This window comes from Nannobrachium achirus (assembly GCF_963921795.1).
Source record: "Nannobrachium achirus genome assembly, chromosome: 5".
Taxonomy (NCBI): Eukaryota; Metazoa; Chordata; class Actinopteri; order Myctophiformes; family Myctophidae; genus Nannobrachium; species Nannobrachium achirus.
Window position 1 is genome coordinate 40,671,770 of NC_137814.1, and position 26,688 is coordinate 40,698,457.

The following is a 26,688-nucleotide window of genomic DNA, read 5'->3' on the forward strand; positions in this document are numbered from 1 at the left end:
TGCAAAGCTGCTATTGGACAGCTCCTTTCACACCATAGGCTTGTTGTGTTGCTTCCTACTGGTTAGCTTCCAGTTGACTTCTCTAATTGGATATGGGATCTGGGCCTTGTATCTGATTGGATAAATCAAATGTTATCTTTCAGTCTTGTTCAGTTGTAAAATATTGTATACTTTGTCAATATGTAAGTGCTGAAAGATAAAAGGAAAAAAAAGACACAATGAACTAAATCGAAATGAACAAAAAAGATTAAAAAAAGAGAGTTTTAGAAAATGAAAAGGGGAGTAAACTGGAGTAAAAATTGAATTCTTTTCGCTGTTATGTTTTGTATTTTTTATATATAAAAAGGGAAAGCACCAAAAAGTATGCCTAACCATAAGAGGAGAAATAATGGGGTTGGCCATTTTTTCCACAAGATGGCCGACCACGTCTGAATGTCTGCAGCACGCATGCACGCTGATCTGACCTTTGACCTTTTCGGCCTATCCTGCAGGGTCATCATACACCCTGGGGGAGGTTGACTATCTTAGAATGTTTTATAGCATCTCTCTCTCTCTCTCTCTCTCTCTCTCTCTCTCTCTCTCTCTCTCTCTAGCATCTCATGAACTACTGAAAAACAAACGAAAAACATATCTCATTTGATATTCCGACAAGAGTCAACTATTACAGTAGGTTCACCTGACAGTAGCTGTTAAAAACGTGGCACTCTTATCTCTCTATGAGTTTAACTTTTATAGAACAAACTGTACTGTGGTTAAAAAAAATGATATATATATATATTAAATGAAAAAAAGACAACTGAATATCACAACCCCACATGTCCCCACATGTCCACTCGATTCCTTCCCTGATCCCCCTCCCTCCCTCCCTCCCTTCCTCCCTTCATCCAGGTACTACACATATAAAGATCCACTGTAATGCACTGCACTGTATATAATAATGTAATATGTATGTTGTGAACGTCCCTCTGTAGAAGTGGTCCTTGTTCACCAGTATGAATAATGTAATAATGTGTAATGATGAATAAATTACAGATTAAAGGGCTTCACTCTCCTAACCATCAACATTTACCTGCTAGTGAGACAGTTTCCTCTGTTGTGAATCTCATGGGGTTTCAATCCTTCTGCACACTGTAACACCGTCGAAGTTCTCTCAGACATCATTGCTTGCACACCCGTGATTGTTATTATTATTGTACTTTTGTTTCAATATTATTTTTATTTGTATGTCTGTTTTATTTGGCTAGAGATGGTAAACAGAGAGACAGGAAAGGCAGGAGAGAGTGGCGATGAAATGCAGCAAAGCAGGGGCGCCATTTGGGGCATCAGGAGCAATTGCCACACCATATATTGTTCACATTTAACCTTAAATTCCCTTATTTTATGCATATTGTCCCCAACTCTGAATTGTTTTTGCAGATTAATCTGATGTCATGATCGCAATCAGTGCCTGTCCAGCTACATGTGTCACTTGATTTCATGAGCATTTTATTGATGCAACCATTAATTTATTAACCACTCAATGTGGCATTATTTAGGGAAAGTTATTATGTGAACATCTTCAAACATTTTTCTCTTTTTGCCCCCAAACAAATTGCGAAAATAGTTGATCTACAGGCTCTCAGTCACCTGCAGAAGATCCACTATATCTGCTATTTTAGAGAAAAGCAAAGAGCCTGGAGTTGGATTCAAACCCAGGCCTACTGCGGGAAGGACTATACTATAGTCTTATTTATATGGCATATGGCACTCTTACCAGATGAGCCCCAATGTGATTGTTATTTGTAAATGAGCGGGATCTTTAGCTTTTTCTTTATTGAGTCTGCAGAAGAGGTGGGGAGTGACAGTAAGAGAGACACAGGAGAAACAGATGACATTTATATTTTACATAACTCATATGATATTTGATATGATGATCTACATGACTATTCTGTAACACTTTACTTCGGGTCGGGTAAGGTCGGGTCTATAACGCATAATGCATTATAATCACATTTATAATGCATTACAATGCGCTTATAAGGCAATATAACACTGACAAATTATAATAAAGCTTAGTGGAACAACACATAAAAACTAAACTGCCTTAACTTAGTCAGTTATAAAGTGTATTTGTTATAAAATGTTATAATTACAAACATTAATAATGAGTGTTATGTAGCAATATACAGTAAATGCATTATAGACCTGACCTTTAAGTAAAGTGTTACTTGGTACGGTATATGTAGTTGTGCTGTTCCACTGAGTTTATATTGCATTATGACCAGCACTTCCTTGTTATTATTCTAAAACTGTATAAGGCCTTATAAGTGCATTATAATGCATTATACATGTATCATAATGCATTGAAGACCTGACCTTATAAAGTTTTACCGAATATTCTTATGTTGTGAATGTTGTATACAGGCAGTGAAGCAGATAAGCAAGTGAAAAGGATTGAGAGGATGTGATTTATCATGAATTCAATCAACCAAGTGAACATTTTTTACAATACCAATGTGCATTACAGGACAGTGGTCACAATATGATTTTCTATACACAAGTGAAGTCCTGCAAACCACCACAGCATGTCTTTCTCACAGACAAACCTGATAGTTTTGCGGGGAAGTTGAAGTGGAAAGCACCTTCTAAAAGGAAAACTGTCACCGTGACATGCCAGCTCACTATTCAGCTCCTGTGGCAGACAGTCCCCAGGCAGTAAGGACAGGTATTCCCCTAGCCTAGATGGATAGACAGCACTAGGTTTGGTTGCCCTGAGGGTAGACAGAAAGACTGGGGCAGTTAAGACAGTTATGCCTAATTTATGCTACATTTTACGATGGTGTCACATGTCAAAAGTATTTGATCTACAAGCTCCCAACGTATCATGGATGCAGCACGTTGTGAGCTTGTAGATGAGGTATTTTTGGTGAGTGACACACCATCAGATACCAGACTTTACTGGACAGATGATGACCACTGAGGAGACAAACTGGTTGAAGGATGGACTCTTGTGGCCCTGAGGGTGAAACTTCCAGTCTTCTCTCAACAGCAGACTTTGTAAGTTCCCACGGCCACTCATTGGTCTGCAGTCACAAAGGTATTTGAGAAGGTTTGTGGTTGAGCGTGATTGTGAATGTAAACACTTTCTTTAAAATGACCTTTCGCATTCAAACCAGAAACACTTGTTTTTTTATTTTTTATGAAACTAGGCGTGTGTAGAAACCTCTAAATCTGGACACACACTTTTCACATGCCTCTCCACCATGCACTTTACCTCGCTGTAGCTCAGCCCACATAAAACAGGAACGAAACACTATCTCTGAAAATACCTTACCACTGGCACGACATATCCTCTAATTAATTATACCACGCAAGGTCAGGAGGTCAGGAGGTCATTTATGACGTCACTCAACCCATAAAAGCGAGATCAACTTTGAGCATGTTTACATGGACTGTACACATGCTTACAGCAATACCATTCATTTCATTGTATGCCGGCTATGCATCATGTCCAGAGTGGAGGGTTTTAGAGACTCAGACTCTCACTCTCAGCTCAGAGAGTTGCGTACTGATATTGCCATGGCCGTGGACGACCCTTTCCCCCTTCTTTATGGCTTGGTTGATCGGAATGTCATCACTGAGCAACTATTCAAGGTAAAGTTCACTTAGAAGACAATCAACCACAAGGACTTGATGATTTACCGCAGGGGTGCGGGACCCCTAGGGGGTCCTCAGAGTTACTACAGGGGGTCCTTCAAATCTTTGTGTGATCTTTTTTCTCCTTTTTTATAATAACCACTTGAACCCTAACGTCCATATTCTGAGAACTTTCGCCAAAAATAGCAGATCTACAAGCTCGAGCTTGTAGATCTGCTATTTTCGGCAAAGAGGTTTGGTGTAGAGGGGGAAAAAGAGCACACTAAGTACAGAGTGAAAGCTTAAGTTAATTAAGTATTGATGATTCAAGTGGTTACATATCTGAACACAAATTGACATGAATCCAAAATTCACTGATGATTGTGCTGTCAAACAATGTAACAATATGGAATCTGGGGGTCCCTGCTTCATCTCTCTCTCAGCTAAGGGGTCCTTGGCCTGAAAACGCTGAAGACCCCTGATTTACCGTATATTTCATGATTGTGGAAAATCAACTTGCCTGTTGCCTGTCTGATATAAAAAAATCTAGGACACTTTGGAGAGGGAGGCCAATGAAGGAATCCATAAGGCCATGTACTTCCTGCTGTCCTGGGTGTTGGAGCAGGGCAGATCCACCATCCAGGCCTTCTGGGGATGTCTGGCCAGGGATTACAACCAGGACTGCTATCCCAAGCTGCAGACTGTGCTCACCAGCCTGCACCCTGGTAAGGAATGATCAAATAATAGGAGAGGTGGTCCTCAAGTAATCATGACAATGTCTTAAATAAGATTATGGACACCTCATATCAAACAGTGCATGATCTGCAATTGTTCTGACATGTATTTTATTACACTTATTATAATAATAATAAAACTTCATTTGTATAGCTCCTTTCAAAACTGTGTTAAGTACTTTACGCATGGAGCAGAATACACATGGAAACTACAAAAGACAGACCGACATGATAGATTGTTGATTAAAATTAGGAGGTGTCTAATCTATAAATGTGATTTTTAAGGTCAGGGATTTAAAACAAGAGACCCCCTCAGTGAGCCTGATCTGCAGGGGTAAGGCATTCCAAAGTGTAGGAGCTCTGATAGCAAAAGCCTCTCCTTTAGTTTTTAAACTGCACTTTGGAATACTTAGAAGTGCTTTACATAGTCCACATAGGGGGAGAGCAACTCAAAGATGTAAGACGTACGATTATAGGCAATTATTATGCAATTGGATAGATAATTTCTTATCACCATGGTTCAGTAAATGTGCAACAGTTGGAAGAATAGTGTATGTATTACTGTAAGTAGCAAGATGCTTTGAAAAGTTGGGTCTCAGTCAAACAGAGAGAGGTATTTGAGATCGTTCTCAAATAACACCTTTTAAAATGTTTACCAAACGTGTGCCGAGTGCAGCAACATATTAGCTTAAACAATTCAAACGATAGGAATTATTTGGCAATTCAAAGGAATTCATTGTAATACTTTGTTTGTCAAATATGTTCCCTTTGTGACAGTCAAGGACTCCAGACAGGGGAAGAAGTCCTCAGAAGACACCAGAGGAGCTCACAGTAGGAAGAGGAGCAGAGAGGACAGAGAACCAGCCTCCCAGCATCACCATTCACAGCATAAGAACAGCAATGGTGAGTGTGAACTGCTTTTGATTGGTCTTTGACTTTGATTGACTTTGATTTCACTGTTAGTAGTTTATGTGTCAAAGGTGAATACTGAACACTACTTTAAGAACAGCAATGTCCCAGGCCATTATCCTTTCTTAATAAGTGTAATACAGCCCAATTTATACAGAAAAATAGCTGATCTATACCTGTTATAAAGTAGAACTGGGTATTGTACTGTATTGCTGTTGCTGTGCATCTCTGTGTGAGTTCCGCCCCCACTCTCTCTCTCTCACCTCAACCAGTCAAGGCAGATGGCTGCCCACCTGGAGCCAGGTTCTGGTTGTGCATTCTTCTCGTTAAAAGGGAGTTTTTCCTTGCAGTCTCCGCCAACTGCTTGTTCATAGGGGGAATTTTGGGGTATATTTGAAAGAGTATGGTGTTGACCTGCTGTACAGTACAGTATGTGCAAAACAATATATAAATTAAATATAAATCTCCCTGCTGAGCAGGCACCGTGACACCCCTATAGAGTGACAGAGATTGCCCTCCGGCTTCCCATTCTCAAACACAGCCAATGAAGGGGTTAAATGGCCCCTTACGGGCTCTGAGAGTATACAAATGGAACAAACCATTTGTATACTCTCAGAGTTATGGGGTCCTTTGAAATTAAGCATTTCTTATTCTGCACTTTCTCTGGACTGACAAGAAAACAATCCTTTTCATACAGTGTAATGTTTCAACAGTAATTCAACTTTCTTGGTGTGCATTCAGTAACAAGCGGGACTTATAAGATGAGCTTCTATTCTGCTGTCTTTGCTTCAGGGGGTAAAGGGAAGTCTTGCAGAGTGAAGAACGAAGCAACAGTGGTCCCTCAACAAGCAGCTGCAAAAAGTAATTATGAATTACCATGCCACTTAACCATTTACTCATTAGCAGCAAAGAAAAGATAAAATGGTCCACAACAAACAATGTGAAACATAATGGTGTCCTTTCTTTCTGTTATGGACTAATTTCACTTCAACTAGTAAACCAAATCTATTGCAATTATTTGGTAAAGATTTAGTTATTATACAGCTGATCATAAGGTAGGTACTAGGTAGGTACAGTAGGTGGATACCGGTACTTTATTAATCCCTGGTGGGAATTTAAGGTTTCAGCAGCTCTCATAAACAGACAAGAATAAGAAGCATCAATAATAACCATTGTACTGTAATAAAAAGTATTATATCATCTACGATAGGTGTCCCAGGCATGTCCACCTCAGTCCAGAGAGCTGTCCCCATGCCCTCCTCTTCCTCTTGCAGTGAGCTACCAAACAGCCATGAGGCCAGAGAGGAGATACATATCCAACAGGTGTTTGGCTCTGATGGTAAGCAGAGAAATCCCCTCTCTTAATAATATGGTTTGGCTTGTTAGCTAGAGCAGTGGTTCTCAAACCTTTTCAACCCAAGGACCCCCATCTGATCATAGTTTGTGCCGGGGACCTCCATACAAGATTTGTATTGTTAGAATTATTAAAAAATGTTCAAAAGGTTTTAAAGATTTCTTGAAAATAGCTACAAGCTCATAACGCATCACACCGCGATGCATTTTAGATATAGGTCGGCTATACGATCTAATAGACAAAGCAGGTAATGGTATAGAGTTAAAGTTGTTAAACTGGTTTTGATGCTATATATTGACTAATTTAGTAGAGGACCTCCTGGAACCCCCTCAAGAACCCAACTTTGAGAACCACTTGAGCCAAAGAACTGAAAGGGGCTCATCACTCCAATTTATGTCGTCTTGATGAGCATCAATCTTATTTGACTTCTCACATGGATTAAAGTCTGAATTAAAAGTGATGTAAAAAACAACATGGATGATGCTATACCATATCACAAACAAATGTTTAAGATGTCTCGAGATTTAATGGATCTCCTTCTCTGTTTTTCTTTCATTCCGACAGGAGGTGCCAAAAAAAGCATAAAAATCTGTGGAGAGTATTACGCCTCTAGTTCTTTAGAGGAGAAGAATGGAACACACAAGGCTGCTAAGACTACATTTTACCACAAAGGGGAGACAAACACTAAGATGGAGGTCATTGGGTCCACTGTTTCACAATCACAATGATAGTACCCCTTGAGTCACTCATTAAGGCCTGGAGCTGTGCCAATATCTTCCCTGGTCTTATATCCTCTCTTACATGTGTGTTTAGGTTCATCGTAATGACGATGAGTGTGCAGTGTGTAAGGATGGTGGAGAGTTGATATGTTGCGACGGCTGTCCCAGAGCCTTCCATTTGAACTGCCTGGACCCTCCCCTCTCATCCATACCAAGGTGCCCAGATGACTTCTCATTGTGTCACTTGCAGCATTCGTCACCTTTGAGGTCAACAAGACTCGCAATATAGATTGTAGTAAAAGTCCAATTTAAGTACTTGAGAGAGATATTCAGCTCTCTCAGAGAGTCAACTCAGCTCCTCCTCTTGTCCATTAATGCACATATGACTTTGAATTGAAAAGTTAAAGGGAATATGTTTTTAAATGTCCATACAGTATGTGTGTTTTACGGACGAGCATTGTTCACATTAATCTGTCATTGAATAGTCATTGAATAGACTCTATTCAAAAGAGTGTCTCCAATCCACAGTGGTACTTGGCGCTGTCAGTTATGCCATGGCAACAGAGTGAAGGACAGAGCCCTGCCAGCTGTTCAGGCAAGTGACATCCATTAATACTGTTAAGAGAAAACTGTTAAGAGAATATTAGACTACAAACAGTACCGTATTTTCCGGACTATAAGGCGCTCTTAAAAGCCTTTAATTTTCTCAAAAAACAACAGTGCGCCTTATAGTCCAGTGCGCCTTATGGATCATTCATTGACATTGACATTCCCTTTAGCACAGCTCCATCTGTTGGATGCATAACGCAACGGTAGCGTCTATTATGTGCGCCCTATAGTCCGGTGCGCCTTATAGTCCGGAAAATACGGTAGTGTAATTGCAATTACACAATTAAGTTACATGTAAAAAATGTGTAACAATTACAAGTTACAATTACGAAAGTGCTGTAATAAAATGACTTTTACAAGTTGGTTGATTGTAGAAATGCACCATAATTATGAAATCATAATCAATATTTCCATAAGCATGTCATATTTTTGCATATTAGAGGACAAGGGTCAGGGAATCTTCCATGACGTCAAGGCAGTTAGCAAGTAATCAAATGTAATAGATCATGTCTTCGGTGAAGAATGAGTATATTACTTTTTGCAATTGTAGGATTACATTTCAAAAAGTATACAATAGGGCTGTCATGATATGACATTTTACATGACGATTAATTGTCACTCAAATAATTGCGATTAACAATTTAATTGTGTTTTTGGGCTTTTAGGCTTTGAAGTTGCACATGGCAGATATGACACATAACTTACATATACCAGTAAGACTCCCTAATCGGGAGATAAGCGACCGTTGGTCGCTTATCTCCACAAATAGGCCAAAAGTTTGTTTTACCAATTATCAAGACATACGGGCAGTTGACAGTTTGCCATGGTTACTCATTGAAGTTGAATCTCCATATATGGAGATAACCTACGCATCACACTAAGTCTGACCTCACCAGCCCATATTTGGGCATGAGCAACTTATGTCTCCATATATGGAGATATGATGACATCACACAGTCCTCAGCCGATGATGTGGCGTGATGTCATACAATACACAAACGAGCCCTACAGTATAAAGGGGCAATTCTTGCCAGGAAAGAAGCATTTCTTCGACTCAGACCTTATCGCCAGGGTTGGCTTATAGCAGCTGTCGGTAGGACCATATATGGATTCTGTTAGTGTGGATCTCCTAACAGGGCATCATCTGGGATACAATCCCTTTTATGCCCATATATGGAGATCCCTAAGAATCCCTTTCATGCCCATGGAGATCCCTAACAGAATCCCTTTTATGCCCATATATGGAGATCCCTAACAGCATCCCTTTTATGCCCATATATGGAGATCACTAACAGCTAACAGAATCCCTTTTATGCCCATATATGGAGATCCCTAACAGAATCCCTTTTATGCCCATATATGGAGATCCCTAACAGAATCCCTTTTATGCCCATATATGGAGATCCCTAACAGAATCCCTTTTATGCCCATATATGGAGATCCCTAACAGAATCCCTTTTATGCCCATATATGGAGATCCCTAACAGAATCCCTTTTATGCCCATATATTATGGAGAAATCCCTGCTCTGAGTATCTGACATCAGTGTGATGTCACCTGTTTATGCCCATATATGGCGATCCCTGCTCTGCGTATCTGGTTGCTATGGTAAACAGTTGGTTGCTAGGGTAAAAAAACATGGTTGCTATGGTAAACAGTTGGTTGCTAGGGTAAACAGTTGGTTGCTAGGGTAAAACCATGGTTGCTAAGGTGGTTGCTAATGTACACTAACAAACCAGCAACAACAGACTGTTGCCACAGCAACGTACACAAAGGTTTGTGTACACATGTGGTGTGATGTCATACTGATGCGGAGATATGAGCAGGGCAAAGGTGTGACGTGTGACGTGTGACGGACGGACGGCCGGTGGAGGTTTTCATAGTAAACTGCTCCCTTACGGTCGCAACAAAGAAATTACTGACATATTTGACAACTTTCTACTTAGAAAAAAATAACATTGATAGTGGAAATAGCCGATCTACAAGCTCACAACGCGTCACATCGCTGTGTTGTGAGCTTGTAGATCTGCTATTTCCACTATTTCTGAAAATGTTTGTAAATGTATGAAAATGTTTCAACATTCACGATTATGACGATTATGACAAAATATTTGCGATTATGTCAAATAATTGCGATTAGACGATAATGTAATAATTGTGACAGCCCTAGTATACAACCCTTTATATGTTCAATCTTTGTGACACAGCTGCTCCATGCCCAGCCTCAGCAGATCCCCAGCACCTCCAATAACTCCACCAGAGATGTATCCTTCTTCTCCTCGTTGTCAACCTCTTCTGTGTCTGCCGTCACCACCAAGAGTGGCCACACTGCCAGATACCAGGTTCGTTTTGTTGTTGTTACATCATGGATTGAAATGAAACGTTTGCATTTTAATGCTGTATGTGTTTTGCATTTAGCGGGTGGAATATTGTTGTTTCCACTCAGTCAATATTTTGTTTTGCTTTGGCATGAAATCTGCCTTTGTGCACAGAAACATTTTGTTACTTTATTGCATAGTATTCTTAGATTTTCCAAAATGGGAAAAAACTAACAAAAAAACAAACCGTTTTTTGTTTGCGAGCATGTGTGTGTGTGTGTGTGTGTGTGTGTGTGTGTGTGTGTGTGTGTGTGTGTGTGCGTGTGTGCGTGTGCGCGCGTGCGTGCGTGCGTGCGTGTGTGTGTGTGTGTGTGTGTATGTGCATACAATCAGTGTTTAGGTGGAGAAGTGGTCAGTGTGAGGGACGTGTGTGGTGTGTGTCATCTTGGTGGAGGAGACCTGTCCCATTGTCTCCAGTGTCTCCAGTATTACCACATACACTGCCACTTCTCTAAGTAAGATGCCTTACAAACTCACAGCCAGGGTGTAAAGTAACTAAGTACATTTACTTAAAGGCCCGCTGACACGCCCCGTAATTATAATAGTATGATACAGTAGGTCACGTGGTCTCTCTGAAAACGGTCTGAAATAGTCTGAAACTCATGTCACAGTGTAATCTGCCCCTCACCCCCCAACAACAGCTGACCAGTACAGTAAGTAGTCTAAGTACAGTCAATTAATTTGATTGGCTTATAATTGCACATTCCCACAATTACATCATAAAAATATTAACTCATATTTTAAGATGACTTTTTAAAGTGACAGTACCCCTTTAGGTGACAGTACCCCTTTAAGTAATGCACTGGGCCAAGTAGAATTTTGAGTTATTTGTACTTTACTTGAGTATTCCCAATTTCCAGTACTTTTACTTCTACTCCACTACATCTCGGATCCAAATATGATACTTTTACTCCACTACATTCATTTGAAAACTTAAGCTACTTAGTTACTTTGCAGATATACATTATAATATTATAAAACATACATTAAGCACTTGCAGCCCTATTTTATGTAGGATTTTAGAAAATGGCCGATCTACATGCTTGTAGATCTGCTATTTTCAAACATTCTTGAAACATGCCAACACGTTCACACTTTTACTCAAGTGCTTCTACTTGTAACTGAGTATTTCCACATTGCAGTATTGATACTTTTACTTAAGTAAACCATTTGATTACGTTTTCCACCACTGCTTACAGCCATACTCCATCTATCCTCCTACTGCCAGCAGTGGTGGAAAGTTAAGTAGCTAAGTAGGCCTACTCAAGTACTGTACAATTATGAGGTACTTTTATGTCTTTACTAGTTTTTTCCTTTTCATAACTACATACCAGTGGTAAATATTGTACTTTTTGATCCACTACAATTATTTGACAGCTTAATACTAGTTGTTTTGCAGAGAAACCATGCCAAGCCAGAGCTCTTGATAAGAGGTTAAAAAAAAGAGATTACATATTGACTCGACAAATTACACAGCGCACATGAGAATCGATCACAGTGCATTAAGGGTATCTGTTTACAGCGATCAATATCTAACTAATGGCAAGTAATGGATAATAATGGACCATCAGAACATGCTATGTAATCTATAACATAGATTAAGATCATGGGCAATACCCTTTTTAAAAATAAAGAGATACACAATATATATGAGTTAGTATAACAAATCATTATGTGGGCCTCATAGTAGCAACACTTATTCTGTAACATGCTCTGTGTAATATATCGTCGTTGTCGGATGGAAACCTTGTATGTCCAAAACCGTTAGTTTTGTATTTATCATCTATAAAATGTACTAAACTAGTGAAAACAGCAGATCTACAAGCACACAACGCCTCGCATCGCGAGGCGTTGTGTGCTTGTAGATCGGCTGTTTTCACTATAGTTTTGTGCGACAGTTTTGTATGATGAAGCAGGGCTTTGCTTTACCAAAAGACGTACACATTTGAAACTTAGAGATACGAGGTTTCTGCCCGACAGTGACGATATGTATGTAATGCTGAACAGCGGTTATTCACTTCTAGCATTCAATGAGTGCTAGGCTTCAATCAAGTCTCTGACAGTGCTTTTAAAAACCAAGGGCTATTTGGGGAACCACTGCTCTACAAGTTGCCTGAACTCAAACATGCTATAATGAGCCCCCCTGTCCCAGGGCAAGAGCAAAGTTCCTCCATTTAGGGCCAAACTGAAAATGTTTTAAGACCTCCTGTCAGTGTGCATCATTCAAAAGTGCTTTTCTATAATGTTTTGGTATGAAATAGTGCTGTTCACTACATACTGTAATTCAGTGACCCATGTGTCCTCAAGGGGGAGATCCATCTGCTTGTCTTGCACTGGAGCCTGGGGCAGCTGTGCAGAGAAGGAGGCTGAAACCAGAAGCCTGCAGGTGTGTTTCTGTAGGCATGCATGGCTGCTCATTATGTGTGTGTGTAACCTATACAGCCTGTAAGTGCAAGTGTTTACGTGGTACATGAACGTGTGTAAGTCATAAATCAATGCATCAACAATGCAATGAATAGGTGTGACGGAATTTATGAGCTCCTTGTGAGCTGTCTGCAGACTCAGCATTTCTTTCTGGCTCTGGTTTGTGTGTGTGTGTGTGCGTGCCTGCGTGCGTTGTGTGTGCACTCTCCCAGGTAGTTCAACCCGTGCACAGTCAAGAGCAGAGCGTTTCTCTTTCAGAGCCTGTCCTCCACAAGGATGAATTAGAGTCTATGCTGGGTGAGGTGAGCATATCATCTCACACACTATAAAAGTGAGAAAGGTTAATGTTTACCCTCTCAGAGTTAAATTAACATTCAGGATGTTACAGTGCAACAGACATTGGTATCAGAATCAGAATCAGAATGGTATGATGTCAACGGAATGACCTCTTGTCACTCAAATGAATCATGGCTGCTATCCTAAAGGTGATTCTAGAATATATTGGCATTAGAATTATGCACAAGAAAATGCTGTTGTTGTTAATTGTAGGCAGATTATATTCAGATACCGTTACAAAGACACAGAATGTAATTTTAGTGAACATGCCTGTATTGATAGAGGATTTTGTTAATGATTGATTAGCCACCAAAATAGGCTAAATAACTAGGTTTCAGCTAGCAAGTTTGACATTATAGATATTGAAAGCAGGACAATGCTCCTGAGTGCCAGTGGATAGCCAGATATTTGTCTCAGTACCTACAGTACAGTATTCCTCCAAGTAACTACAGTATTCCTCCCAGTACAGTCTACAGTACTTACTTACAGTACTCTATCTACCTACAGTATTTCTCTCAACCAGCTTTTAGAGTGGATTGCGCTGTAGAACCTGCACAGTAAACTCCTGGTGTTAATTTAAAGCTGCACTCATGTTCTTATTCTACCTGAGATTCGATCCTGGATCCCCCAAGCAAGTGCTGCTATTATTAGGGAGAAATATAATTCTGACATTCAGGCAGTACCACTTGTCGACCAGTAGTGGTCACACCCTACCTGCACAGGGTCTAAATTTCTCCTAATAAAAAATGTACATAGTGGAGGTTTAAGGTTCCATGTGTGCACTCTTCAGAATTAAATTAGCACCAAGGACATTACTGTGCATAGAAGTGCAGGTGCTTGATATCTATACTCTATATACTATGTCCGTCAACGTTAAGCCTATTTTATACAGTGTTGTAGGACCAGGGCGCTTTAGGCAGACTACCAATTTCTGTGTTTCTTTTCCAGCCGGGCTCCATAGATGGGATCTTGCAGTGGGCTTTCCACAACATTGCCAGGCCTCTCCCTGACTCCCAGGGGTACTTCCAGTGATGAAGAATAAAAACAAGCGTTTCTGCTCACATGCTTTTGTGAGCATGTGTATTCATTTGCATGCATGCATGATACACATATACAGTATATAAATGCATAGCCTACATTAAAGCACACCTGTACACCGATGTGCAAACGCAGATGTGCACGCACACCCAGATGTAGATGTCTTGTGTATTAGTATATGAGATATATTAAATTAATACAAAAAAAAACTTTAATCTCTTGAATAAGAATCAGACATACCCAGCTGAGAAGACATGAGTAGACAAAATGCACATAAAGCTAAATGACACAAAATGCTTTCTGACTGCCTGTCTCTCTGTCTGTCTGTCTCTCACTCACTCTCTTATTTCATTGGTGAGGTCCAGGGACCCCCAGGGGATCCTTGGACCACGGGGTCCCCTGCTAAATTAGGAACCAAATGGACCCTCACAGGTTTGTAACTTCGAGAGTGTACAATTGGAACCAAATGGACCCTGCTTGCGGGTACACTTCACACTCTTGAAGTTAAGGCTGTCCGTGGGCCAAATGCATACCAAATTGGAGGTCCTTCGAATTCGAAACGTGTGAGAAACAGTGTCTCGTTGCACCGATCCGCTGTGGAACAATACGCATTCACACACAATGCACCAGATGGTTTCAGTTTGACAAGTTATGCACGCTGAGAAATGCCTCCATTTAACAGGAATTCCTTGAAGACTATCACTTAGATGTGGAATGTTGTTTTTGTCAGGGGGTTTTAGCAGCGCTAGCTGCTGCTGCCAGAGGGATGATGGAGCTCCGCCAGGCAGCACAAACATTCTTCTTCCCTCCAACAGTTATTTGGTTGCCGTGGCAACCGGCTCCTCCAGCCCCAAAACAAGGGATGAGAAATGTGAAGCTTTTTAGTAGCTCTGTTTCTCAATGTCTGGTGCAGGGACCTCCAGGATGAACCCTTATTAGGGATCTGTAACTCTGAGAGGGAACAATGGTTTTTCATTTTTTGGGAACCCCAATCTACATTGTAAACTTCTCAGTGATTATTTAACTCTGAGGGTGTTCAAATGAGACCAAACGCACTAGTAATTCTGTGTATAAAACGTTAATGTAGTGGATAAAACAGACTATTTTATTTCACACTGCTCTTAGTCTTGCTTGCTGCACTCTAAATAGAAATAGCAGTTTTGTTGGAATCCCTCAAATTACGTGAAAAGAAAATCCATAAATAATTTCAGGGCTAGAAATCTGTGTCACAAATGATGGAGGGCACAACGCAAACCCATAATGAAATGAAATCTGGTTAAAGATTTACTGCAAACTCACTTTAATAGTCATTCATAAAATCTTACCTCTAGGTGGCACTCATCAGACAGCCCAGTGATCGTGTTGTGGAGCACTGTCATTCATAGTTTGCTTTCACTGATGAATTCCCAAATAAATGGTACCATATGATAACAGGAACTGTTTCCTTTCACAGAAGAATATTTGTGTATGCAGACAAGCTGGTTTGAATTGTCTGCCCCTCTCAGCGGGATTCTAGGATGAAAACAAAAAAGATGGAGAGGGGGATAGGGGGAATGATGGAGAGGGGTAGAGTGACATCGGCACTCTATTTCCAAAACAAACATTGAATATGAACAGCATGAGCAGAATGTATTTAATGTACCTTGGCATTTCGACAAGACCAGGCTTACTGGCACTGCTCTCTTCTTATGCAAGCCCTCCATCTCTCGTGCCTCTCTGGCATCTTGCATGGCCTTGCTTCTCTAGTGAAAACGGGATGCTGTGTTCTTCAGGCTAACATACAGGGTCACAAACCACCTTTCACATACAGTGACATGTCTCCTGCTCATCATTGTCTCCACCAGCCGAAGGCATGGGGGACTCAGGGTGAGAGTATGTTTTCGTCCCTGTCCGTCCGTGCGTGCGTGCGTGCTTCCGTCCGTGCGTCCATCCAGTTTTTTACCAGCTAATCTCCGGTGCCGTTGGCCCAGTCGCTGCCAAAATGAGCACACACACTCCCTGGATGCCAATTCAGAACCTCTGCCCCACATTCTTCAAATGGCCCTGTTCTAGCGCCACCATGAGGCCGATGTTTGCAAAATGCATTTCTGTACACTAGAGATTTTGTCCACAAATCCTACAAATCGGTAGACAGTACAGTCAACATGGATCTGTCTGATTTTCCATATTCCATCCTGATTGGCTACTGTTTGGCTCCGTTTTGAACAAAATGCCTCAAATCATGAACACAGCGTGCAATCTTGGTGAAATTGGGCGCACACGTTTCCACTAGGCCAAGGAAGAAATGCCACTTCAAATTTCTCAAATCAGCCTCATAGTGGCGCTATAACAGGGCAATTTGTGTTTTTACCTTTAACTCCACCGATAAGTGGGAAAATGTGTATGCGCACTCCCTAGAGGATAAACCTTTGCCCTGCATTTTTCACATTTGCCTTTTATAGCACCACCAGGAGGACAACTTATGTAAAACACATTCTTTGCTATAACTCCATCAGATTTTCTCCAACAATCATGCAAATCAGTACCCAGTATCTCTAAGTCCGATCCGTCTGATATTTCATATTCCATCCTAATTGGCTAATATTGCCTTCCAAAGTTTGCAGGATTGCGCCGTGAAATTTGCCACACATATTCCCACTATAGGTCAAGGAACAAATACTACCTTTTTCACATTGGCCTGTTATAGCGCCACCAGCAGGTAGACTTTAGCAAAACACATTTTTGGAACACAATGCCTCAAATCATGCATGCAGCGTCCAACGTTTATTTTGAATTGTGATTCCAAAGTATACCTAAAAATGAAATGAATGCAAACACAAATGTGAAAACCCTAAACACACAAATAGCATGATAAATATACAATATAATTTACACATTTTTAAAACCAAGGTCATAACCTATTGTATAATGGTTCAGAGGGTCATGGCACATCGTCGTGGCATCATTTTGATTTGGGTTCAAGGTCTCAAGGATAAACAGTCTCTCTTCAATCTCTTCTGTGACTTCGGTAGCTTCACATAGAGTATCATGCACAGTTTGACGTTTATTTTGGAAGCCTGGAATGTTTCTTAAATGATAGTTCCATGTTTTACTTATGTGAAGGAGATAACAAAAAGCAGTGATGCATAAATAAACGTGTGTATACTGTATCTACACACACACACACACACACACACACACACACACACACACACACACACACACACACACACACACACACACACACACACACACACGTTTCATTTTGCCTCAAGGCTAACTTCCTCCAACACCCACACACGTGTGTGCACATTCCCTCTCTCTCTCTCGCTCTCACACACACACACACACACACACACACACACACACACACACACACACACACACACACACACACACACACACACACACACACACACACACATACACACACACACACACACACACATCCTGTTACAATGTTATTGCTCAGATCTGTGGAATTCTTTGGAAAAATATGATAAGTGAAATTCCCACGGTTTGACCATCCTCTCTTCATTGCTGTTGGCATTCCAAATGATCATATTTGTGAGCAGCCTTCACATGTGTCCCTATTTGACTACCACTGAGAGGTGAGAAGGAGAGGGGGAAGTGTGTGTGTGTGTGGGGGGGGGGGGGGGGGGGGGGGGGATTTGGGAGCTGAAGGACGCACTTCCAGTCAGGAACCTTTCTCCCTTTGTGCTATTGTTGTGGACAGGAAATGGTAGCAGCCCTGCTTTTTCTCAGTTTTGGTGTTAAGTTAGCTGCTTGTTCCACTTGTAAATTCGTAATTTTACTGAGATAAAATAATGTTTAACTAATATCATATAGAAATATGGTGCCTGCAGTAATAATTTACAACAATAATCAGCTGTGTTCTTCTACTGTCCTAACATTGATATGTCTCATAATTTACTAGAATTTACATTTAGCAGAATATGTTCTCTTAAATCATAGGCAAAATGTAAGTATTCTAAATGCTTTATAACTGTCATATACATGAATGTTGATCACATCAAACATATAATTTTCCAAATGTCTGTCTGTCTGTCTGTCTGAGTGTCTGTCTGTCTGAGTGAGTGTCTGTCACAGCGTTTCTCCTCAGTGGCTGGAGCAATTGATCTGAAATCGCATCACATGTTGCATATGAACACACCTAACATAACTGTGAAGCCCGTTTGTCACTTTCACAAATCATATGCTGTATATTAGCATTTTTATGGTGTATCTATATCTATTCTGCATCTAGCTTGAGGCATATCTATTCTGCATCTAGCATGAGGCAACATGTTTAACCAGCTCTGTGTGTGTGTGTGTGTGTGTGTGTGTGTGTGTGTGTGTGTGTGTGTGTGTGTGTGTGTGTGTGTGTGTGTGTGTGTGCCTGTGTGTGTGTGTGTGTGTGTGTGTGTGTGTGTGTGTGTGTGTGTGTGTGTGTGTGTGTGTGTGTGTGTGTGTGTGTGTGTGCGCAGGCGGGCGGGCGGGGGGGGTCTGTTGTCTGGCCCTGTTACAGATTTTGTCCAAAAATCATGCAGATCGGTACACAGTATCTCTGTAGCCATTAAACGAAACGGGTATTTCTTACATTGATGATCCTACATATTATCATGCAAGCACCAGTTAAAGTTACTTTCCATCCCTCATATACTGTGTGCACAGTGCACATCCCATAACCCACACACTGCACATAATTTCAGAGCTCATATCTTTGAACGGGTAAGGACTAGTTATTATAATTTTAGTTTGTTTGAAATCTAAAAAATACCCATTGTTTACTCTTTCCTTGCATTGGTACATCTACATTGGGGGCAGCAGCAGTGGCTCAGGGGTAGAGTTGCCATCTTAGAACACGGAGGGTTACTGAAGGGACAGAAGGGTTCCCAGTTCGATCCCTCAGAGTTAGTGTCGAAGAGTCCTTGAGCAAGACTCTGAACCCCTAGTTGCTCCTGGTGAGCAGGTTGGTGCCTTGCATGGTTTCCTCCTTCGGTGTATGAATGTGTGTGTGCACAATCTCTGTAAAGTATATAAATGCACCATTTACCTTGAAATCCAGATACCCAAAACAAATCTGTGCAGAATGAGGAAGGCAGTGAATATTGTTAAGACCCCGGGGTCTTCATGTATGTTTATATAACCCTCTGTGTAGTCGGGGGCCTTAGGTTTTTTTCTGAATCCATTAAAAGCATTTGTTTTGCACAAAAAACATTCCTTGGGCTAAAAATGGCCCCAGAAAAGAGGGGACCATTTTTGGGTGCATCTCTCCATTCCGACATGTCTCCTTTCCGACAGACACTACCCTAACCTTAACCTCTATGGAAGTGTTGCCACTCCGACAATAAGAAGTCACTGTCGGAGTGGCGACATGTCGGAATGGAGAGAGCCCCCCACCATTTTTAGCCCAAGGAAGGTTTTTTGTGCAAAACAAATACGTGCAATGGATTCAGAATCATTACAAACCCCTAGTTAGACCCCTCACATTCTACTTAAAGCAGATGTTCTTCTATTTTCCTCCTGTATAAAGTCAATGGGAACCCAACTTGATTTGGCCGCTGTGAGTGCATCTCTCCATTCCGACATGTCTCCTTTCCGACATGTCTCCATTCCGACACTAACCCTATCTCTTACCCTAACCCTAACCTTAACCTCTATGGAAGTGTTGCCACTCCGACAATAGGAAGTCACTGTCGGAGTGGCGACATGTCGGAATGGAGAGCGCCCCCCGGCCGGGCCGCTGTGGCAACCCCGAAGATCGCCGACTCGGGCGCCCTAGCTAAATCATTAGAGCATGCCCTGGGATACATCTGTGCAAAATTTGGCGCTTTTAGACTGATTAGCACAAAATTACCATTCATCTCCCTAAGGCCCCCGACTAGTGTCCTTGTGTGAGGTGCTCCTGTCGAGTGGCAGGTGTGTGAGCTGAGTGAGCAGGAGGTGTTTGTTTCCAGGCTGATGGTGGAGGAGGATAAAAGGACAGTTCTTCTCAGCTCCTGACCTGCAGTGCAGCCTGCAGGCTTCTCTCTCTGCTTCCACATGGGACGCAGAGAGAGAGAGTTTGCTGGCAACCGGGGTGCCAGCAAACATGCCATGCTGTGTTTTCTTTTGTATACTGCACTGCTGAACTTATCTGAATGACTGAAACAGCTGGGTTTGGGTAAGGCTGGGTGATTTTGTAATATGTGGTTGTTCCCTTTCTCCTGTTTTGTTGGTTAGGTCTTTGAGTAAATTGTTATCTTTTGGTTCTATTATTCTGGGTTAGTTACAGTACGTTAGGGTGGCTTTTGTGTAGTTGTTTTAGTTAGTTATTTTCAGTAAACCTACTCTGTAGAACAATGCTAATAATAAAAAAGCTGACTTCCATGTCATTTGTGAAAGACACACCGTTACATTCCATTGCAATTTTAGCTCTGCTTTCTTTGTTGGCTTGGCTGTCAGCCTGTGCTTGTTACAATAAAATCCATCTATAAAGCAAGCATGTATGTAACTAAAGCCGGAATCTGCTGCAGCTATATTCAAATCCCTTTAAAACCCACTATAGTTGTTTTCTCTGATGTTTGATACAGCAATATGGTTCAGTTCCAACAATGCATTGTTATGTAAGAGCTGGTCCAAAGTCAATCAGGCCTGAGATGTTCTTATTTGTATTTCTGATCTCACTGAAGTTGGTCAGAGCGTGAGCTGAGGGTGAACATATGCACACACATGCACAAACACCCACGCACACGCATGCACGTATGCACACATGCAGACACCACACACACAGGCCTACAACACTGCTCCATCACGTGCCTTTCCCCTTTTGCCAGAAAACTTTTACTTTCCTCTCTGTCCTCTTGACAAAAACCTCCCTTTCCTGGTTTTGTGGGGCTTTGCATACTGTCCTGTAGACTATGCATTTTGCAGTGACACTCAACTAAATTGTTCTTGACCACACAGTCAACAGTACGTAGTAACCACAGTACAAAAACACTAATTTGACAAGACGACACCCATGCATGCATCTAGTCATCATTCGTCTACAGACATCTCCCTGATATTTTGCAGATGCCTGCTACGTTTGATGGCTTTTACAAAACACCCCATGTGGTGTGGTGTTTTTCTGAAGGATTATATGGTCAGCTAGACGTCCAAACTTTTAACCAGGAGGAACAAAATGACCCTGTCTGTCCGTCTGTCTCCCTCTCTCTCTCTCTCTCTCTCTCTCTCTCTCTCTCTCTCTCTCTCTCTCTCTCTCTCTCTCTCTCTCCCTCTCTCTCTCTCTCTGTCCCCCGAGGAGGCCCGATAATGATACGCTGGCAAGGCAGATTGCAGGGTTGCCATCGGCGTGGAACTGTAAACACAGCAGAGGAGGCTCGTTTGGACATTCCAGAAATGTCCTCAACTGAGGATTCTTGGAAGGGCTTCTCGGCTGTTTGCATTCTTTCTTTGGGACGGCAGTAATGGAACTGCCTGTGATCACTACCTTGTCCAAAGTGAGAATTATATGAGGGGCAAATGAAAGACTAGCAGATGATGTGAATTCCACCTCCACTCTTTGGAACTGGCCAGTGGCATTGCAGGTATGCCTGAGCCAATCGATAATGTGGGAATTCGTTTTTTACCTCTCTTTCATTTCCTTTAAAAAAGTACATCATAGTATATCCCAATATGTACAGACACATAGCTATTTCATTGCTGTTTCATGGACCACCTGGTATTGATTAGTGGTGTCATATTCACATCTACAGTGGGTTGATTGTACCAATACATTTGTCATACATTTAGAACATTTAGGACATTTTGGACTGTCATGAAACTTTACCTTTTCATATGCAAACTTCTAATAAAGTCCTCAATCAATCAATCAATCAAAAAATACAGATTAGATAGAAGATATTCAAATATACTTTAAATAGGATATCAACATCAAACAAATATAAAACCGCTTCCTATGAGTGCTTCAAATATAAGATATGTTTTAACTAAAAATATTTAGTTTGCATATATCAGGGGTCTCCAAACTTTTTTCAAAGAAGGCCAAAATATTAAAACACCCAAGGGCCGACTATATCTCCTGACAAAATTCCCTTTGTTCAGACCATAACAAAGTCACATACATATTTTATTTATCATCATCAATATGTAATATCAATGGTATTTTGTCAGGTGTGTGCGCTGAACAAAACACAAATAACTCACATTACCAAATGTAACCAGACATGCAAGGTAAATAATACAATAAAATAACCTTTCTATAACCCTTCAGAACAACAGGGAACAAGGAAACCTGACAAATTATACTATAAAATATTCTTGTTTGATGGTGCTGGCAGGCTGTTTATTGTACGGGCCGTATAAAAATTGTCATCGGGCCGCATTTGGCCCCCGGGCCGCACTTTGGACACCCCTGGCCTACTGTATATAGTAATATCTCAATTGTGTGATATCTGATTTTTTTTTAAAGAAGATAATGTGTGAATGTGTATATGAAATTCTTATGTTACTTGTTGTTGTTTAGTATGTTCTGTCTGTCTGACTACTTTGCCTCCTTCATTTATCTAGGTTAATGAACAATATGACTGTTCATTTCTCTGTCTTAAATGCAGCTCAAATGAATTTCTCCCATTCAGCGTCAACACATCATTTGAATTCTATTCATCTCAGAATAGATGTTTTCCCCCATGGCTTGTCCCCCACGCAGCCTTAAAAATAGACAGTCTGTATAAAATTAACAATGGCCGTCTTTGAGTCAACACAACAAATCCTTTGTGTGTCAGCAGACAGATCCAGGCTTTGGGTTACAACCATTAACATATTTCACAGCCTGAATCATCAGTCATTGGTGGTAGTAACACCAAGGTAGGAATTCATCAGCCACAGATAATGGATTTTCCCCCCACCCCACTTTCAGCAATGGGTTCATTTCTTGATTTGAGTACAATATAAGCAAAGCAGAAGAATGTGATGAAGTTGTATCGGCAAGGTAGTGCATGTGCATTCTGACATTGCAGGTGTCTTTTATGTCATATCATCAGGGGCGTCATGGGGGGGGGGGGGGGTGGCTGAGTTACTAGGGCCCAAGAGGGGCCTTAATTATTTTATACTTTAGCTATTGAAAAATAGGAGATATACAAGTTCACAGCACGCTGCGAGGTTGTAGATCTGCTATTTTTTAAGTCGTGAAAATTTGTGCAAATCTTTTAATATATGTATTTTTTAAGCGTACATTTGTTACTCAAATTTTGCTTCTGGGGGATCCCTGGAACTAAATATTTTGAGATGGGGTTCCGTGGCCAAATACATATCATTTTGGGGGTCCTTCATATGAAAATGTTGGAGCACCACTGACATAGAAACATAGGTTTTTCAAAAATTTGAAATATTCAAAGACTTGCTCGCAGCGTGGCACTCAGTGCCGCCCTGCATATCATTCAAGGGAAATGGCTTCTTTTCAGAGTTTCAAACCCAGCATTTCTGTGCTTGGCAGGCAGCAGGACAGATGACTGCACTACTAAATTAACATTAATCAGTGCAGTGTACAGCTTATGATAAAACACACTCCAATAGAGAAGATCAACCGAGTCATTCAACTCTGTGACATTTCTCTAGCAGCTCACTGCTTCCCAAACAGTGTGTCGGGACCAGAGGTGTAATGGTGATTTTCTTTCTCGTGGGAACGGTAATGGTATGAGGATGCTCACCTCCTGTAAACCTGTTATGCAAAGTAACCAATTGTGTATTGTAAAAAATACTGTGGGAATGGTCACCGTATACTGTAGTGACCAAAACAACCCTGGTCGGGACCCATTTGTGGGTCACAGACACATTTGTATGGGTCACGACTTGAGTAAAAATCCCATTTTCTTATCCTACATTTAAAAAATATATATATTTCAATGTATTTTTTAAATAAATACAAAATAATTGTATACATTTTAAAAAACAAAAACAAACAAATCTAAGAAATTCCATAAATATAAAAGAATATATATAATTAAGAAATAGTGAAAATAGCCAATCTACAAGCTCACAACACGTTGCTTCATGCTGCGTTGTGAGCTTATATATCTGATATTTTCACTAGTTTGGGTCCCAGGCAAATGTCTAAGTTCTCTTTTGGGTCTTGAGCTAAATGTTTGGAAACCACCACTCTAGATTACGTTTCAGTTTGACTGACCAACAGGCTGCAGTCAGCTTGCACATCAATTCATGTTCTGGATGTACGTATAACTTCATGTAAAATATGATCTATTCAATGCATGATATCAACAAATATCAAATATAATCCAAACAGCCAGACCGGGCTAGGTTAAATTCAGGTATAATTAATTTGCGACCGAAGTTCACAGTTTAGTATGAGAAACGGCACATCATGTCTCCGGCCGTCTGGCCGTGTACGCTTTTTTACGGTCTATGGGTTTGCCGTTCTGTCATCACTGTGATGTCAGGGGAACCACACTAACAGAATCCCTTTTATGCCCATATATGGAGGTCCCTGATGTCATCAATATTAAGCCCATATCTAACAGGACTTCATATGGGAATGCCCATATATGGAGGAAGACAGCCCATATCTGTGTGGCTGGTTCTACGGACAGGGAGCTCCATATATTGGCATAAAAGGGATTGTATGATGTCAGATGTCATAGACGTCATAGGACTTTCATATAACGAATAACTGAGTGCATGTTTGGGGTCTCACAGCATATCTCCATAATATACAGTATATGGATCGCCATATATGGGTACCAGCGGTCTCCATATATGGGTAACTGGTCCGATATACATCACTGGCAAGATGGCCAAGACATGGCTTGTCGCCCCTTGGCGTCTTACTAGTGTTAAAATGGTTGTGATTAGACATAACGCCAGAGTCGGTTAACTTTATGTGCGATATAAGGTTAAATAAAAATGGTTTTGTTTAGGCAGAACACGACACCTTAAACTTTGAACCTTGTGTCTGAGACGTTATATTTTTGGTTAAATACCCTAAACATTTCTGATTCGGAGCTTAAACTTCCCAGGAAACTGGGTATCAACACACAAGCGCTCTCATTTTACATCATTTCCTATCAAGTAAGAACAATTTGTCATTCATCACATACCATGTAACGTGGTAACATCACCATAAGCTCCATCCTTTTTGACCTGACAACCTCTGTCCCCTATACCTGCTCAACCCCTCAAACCCAAGCACTGCCATTTTACCCCATCACTCTGAACCCAAGACCTCCACCCACATTCCCCTCATTGCTGCTGGCCCATGGAAAGCCCCTGCTAGGTTTTCAGAGGTGCTGAACTCACAGAGACACAGAGCCCCCACTCTCTTTCCATCATGCCGCTGGCCAAAGCCAGTGATCAGATCAAATGCTATGTGCAGGCTCAGCAACAGAGGAGTGGAGATATTCGCTGGAGGGCACACATGCCGGGGCCCAATTGAATGACTGGCATTCTGGTGACCTCCCAGGCTGGCGGTGGAGTGACGTGGGGCAGGGGGGGCTCTTTTAGGACAGGGTGCAATGGATTGTTGCTGTGTCATTCGTCTGTGGCGGGCACGTCGTCTCCGGGGCAGACGGCTGCTGCAAATGTTTTCTCACCTCAAATTGGCAACTTGGGCCGGTATTTAAAAAAGGGCCTCCGAGCATGGGGACACTGATTTTGTTTCAGTTTCGCCTGCAGGATGAGGATGACTGAGATACCAAGAGGATCTGCTCTGTGATTCTAAACCAGGTCTCAGAGTGGCAGGATAAATATGGGACATTAGCTCATGTGGATCTGGTGCACTGCATAGTAAGACCACCTAGAAATGGATATGTGGGATGCCACAGAAAAAGTAGAGGACCTTAGGTTACTCATAGCCTATGGCTAACAGTTTCTCTTGCATGTATTTAAAAGCGTGTTTCTTCTCTCTCTGCGCTGACCTAAAACACCTATTAAATACCTCATCACACTTGGCCTGCCAAGAATCCTTTGTGTTCACAGTGTCACTAATAAAACAGGCCTTTCATGCATCGTTGAGATTAGGTGGAGAGGAAGAAAAGAAAACAGATAGCAGAAATTGAGGCTGGGGAGAAAGGGGAAGGAGGAACATCATTACGGTGATACTCAACTATTTGCCCTCAGCGGTGTGTGAGTAATAAGTAAGAGCACATGCCAAGTATTCTGAGTGTTTTCAGACAAAGGGAAACAACGGTCAAGTCACCATGGTAATATCAAGATGTATTCTGCAGTACTGAGGAATTCAGTCCAGAAAAATCCCTGCTGAAAAGACAAGTTATTTTCATTTTAAAACTACCCTAGCCTATGTGGAGAAGAAAGAAAGAAAGAAAGAAAGAAAGAAAGAAAGAAAGAAAACAGAGTCATATTTTATTAGGTGCTGCTTTGCTACCTAAACGTTACGTTTACCTATACTCTGACGTTCCCCCTGCGTATTACAATCCAAAGGAGCATCTCAAATATCACAGTACAAGAAAAAAAATGTGGATTTTCCAGTTAGGCAAAGGAGGTAAGGTACACATTACACTGGAAAACAGAGCTAACGCAATGTTGGAAAACAGCTAACAATAAAGATTGGTGTCAATTCAACAGATTACTTCCTACACA

At 41.2% G+C, this 26,688-nt stretch overlaps 1 protein-coding gene across 1 annotated transcript; it reads left to right on the plus strand.

Moving 5' to 3' along the window:
* Positions 1-3,486: 3,486 nt before the first annotated feature.
* Positions 3,487-14,109, plus strand: aire (autoimmune regulator; the record flags this gene model as incomplete). The annotated part of the gene is made up of 11 exons (XM_080725794.1): positions 3,487-3,633; positions 4,166-4,340; positions 5,127-5,252; positions 6,533-6,597; positions 7,426-7,547; positions 7,860-7,926; positions 10,147-10,281; positions 10,651-10,772; positions 12,625-12,703; positions 12,954-13,043; positions 14,026-14,109. The coding sequence occupies 11 exons, from the start codon at positions 3,487-3,489 to the stop codon at positions 14,107-14,109; spliced, it is 1,212 nt and encodes a 403-aa protein (XP_080581920.1).
* Positions 14,110-26,688: the final 12,579 nt, after the last annotated feature.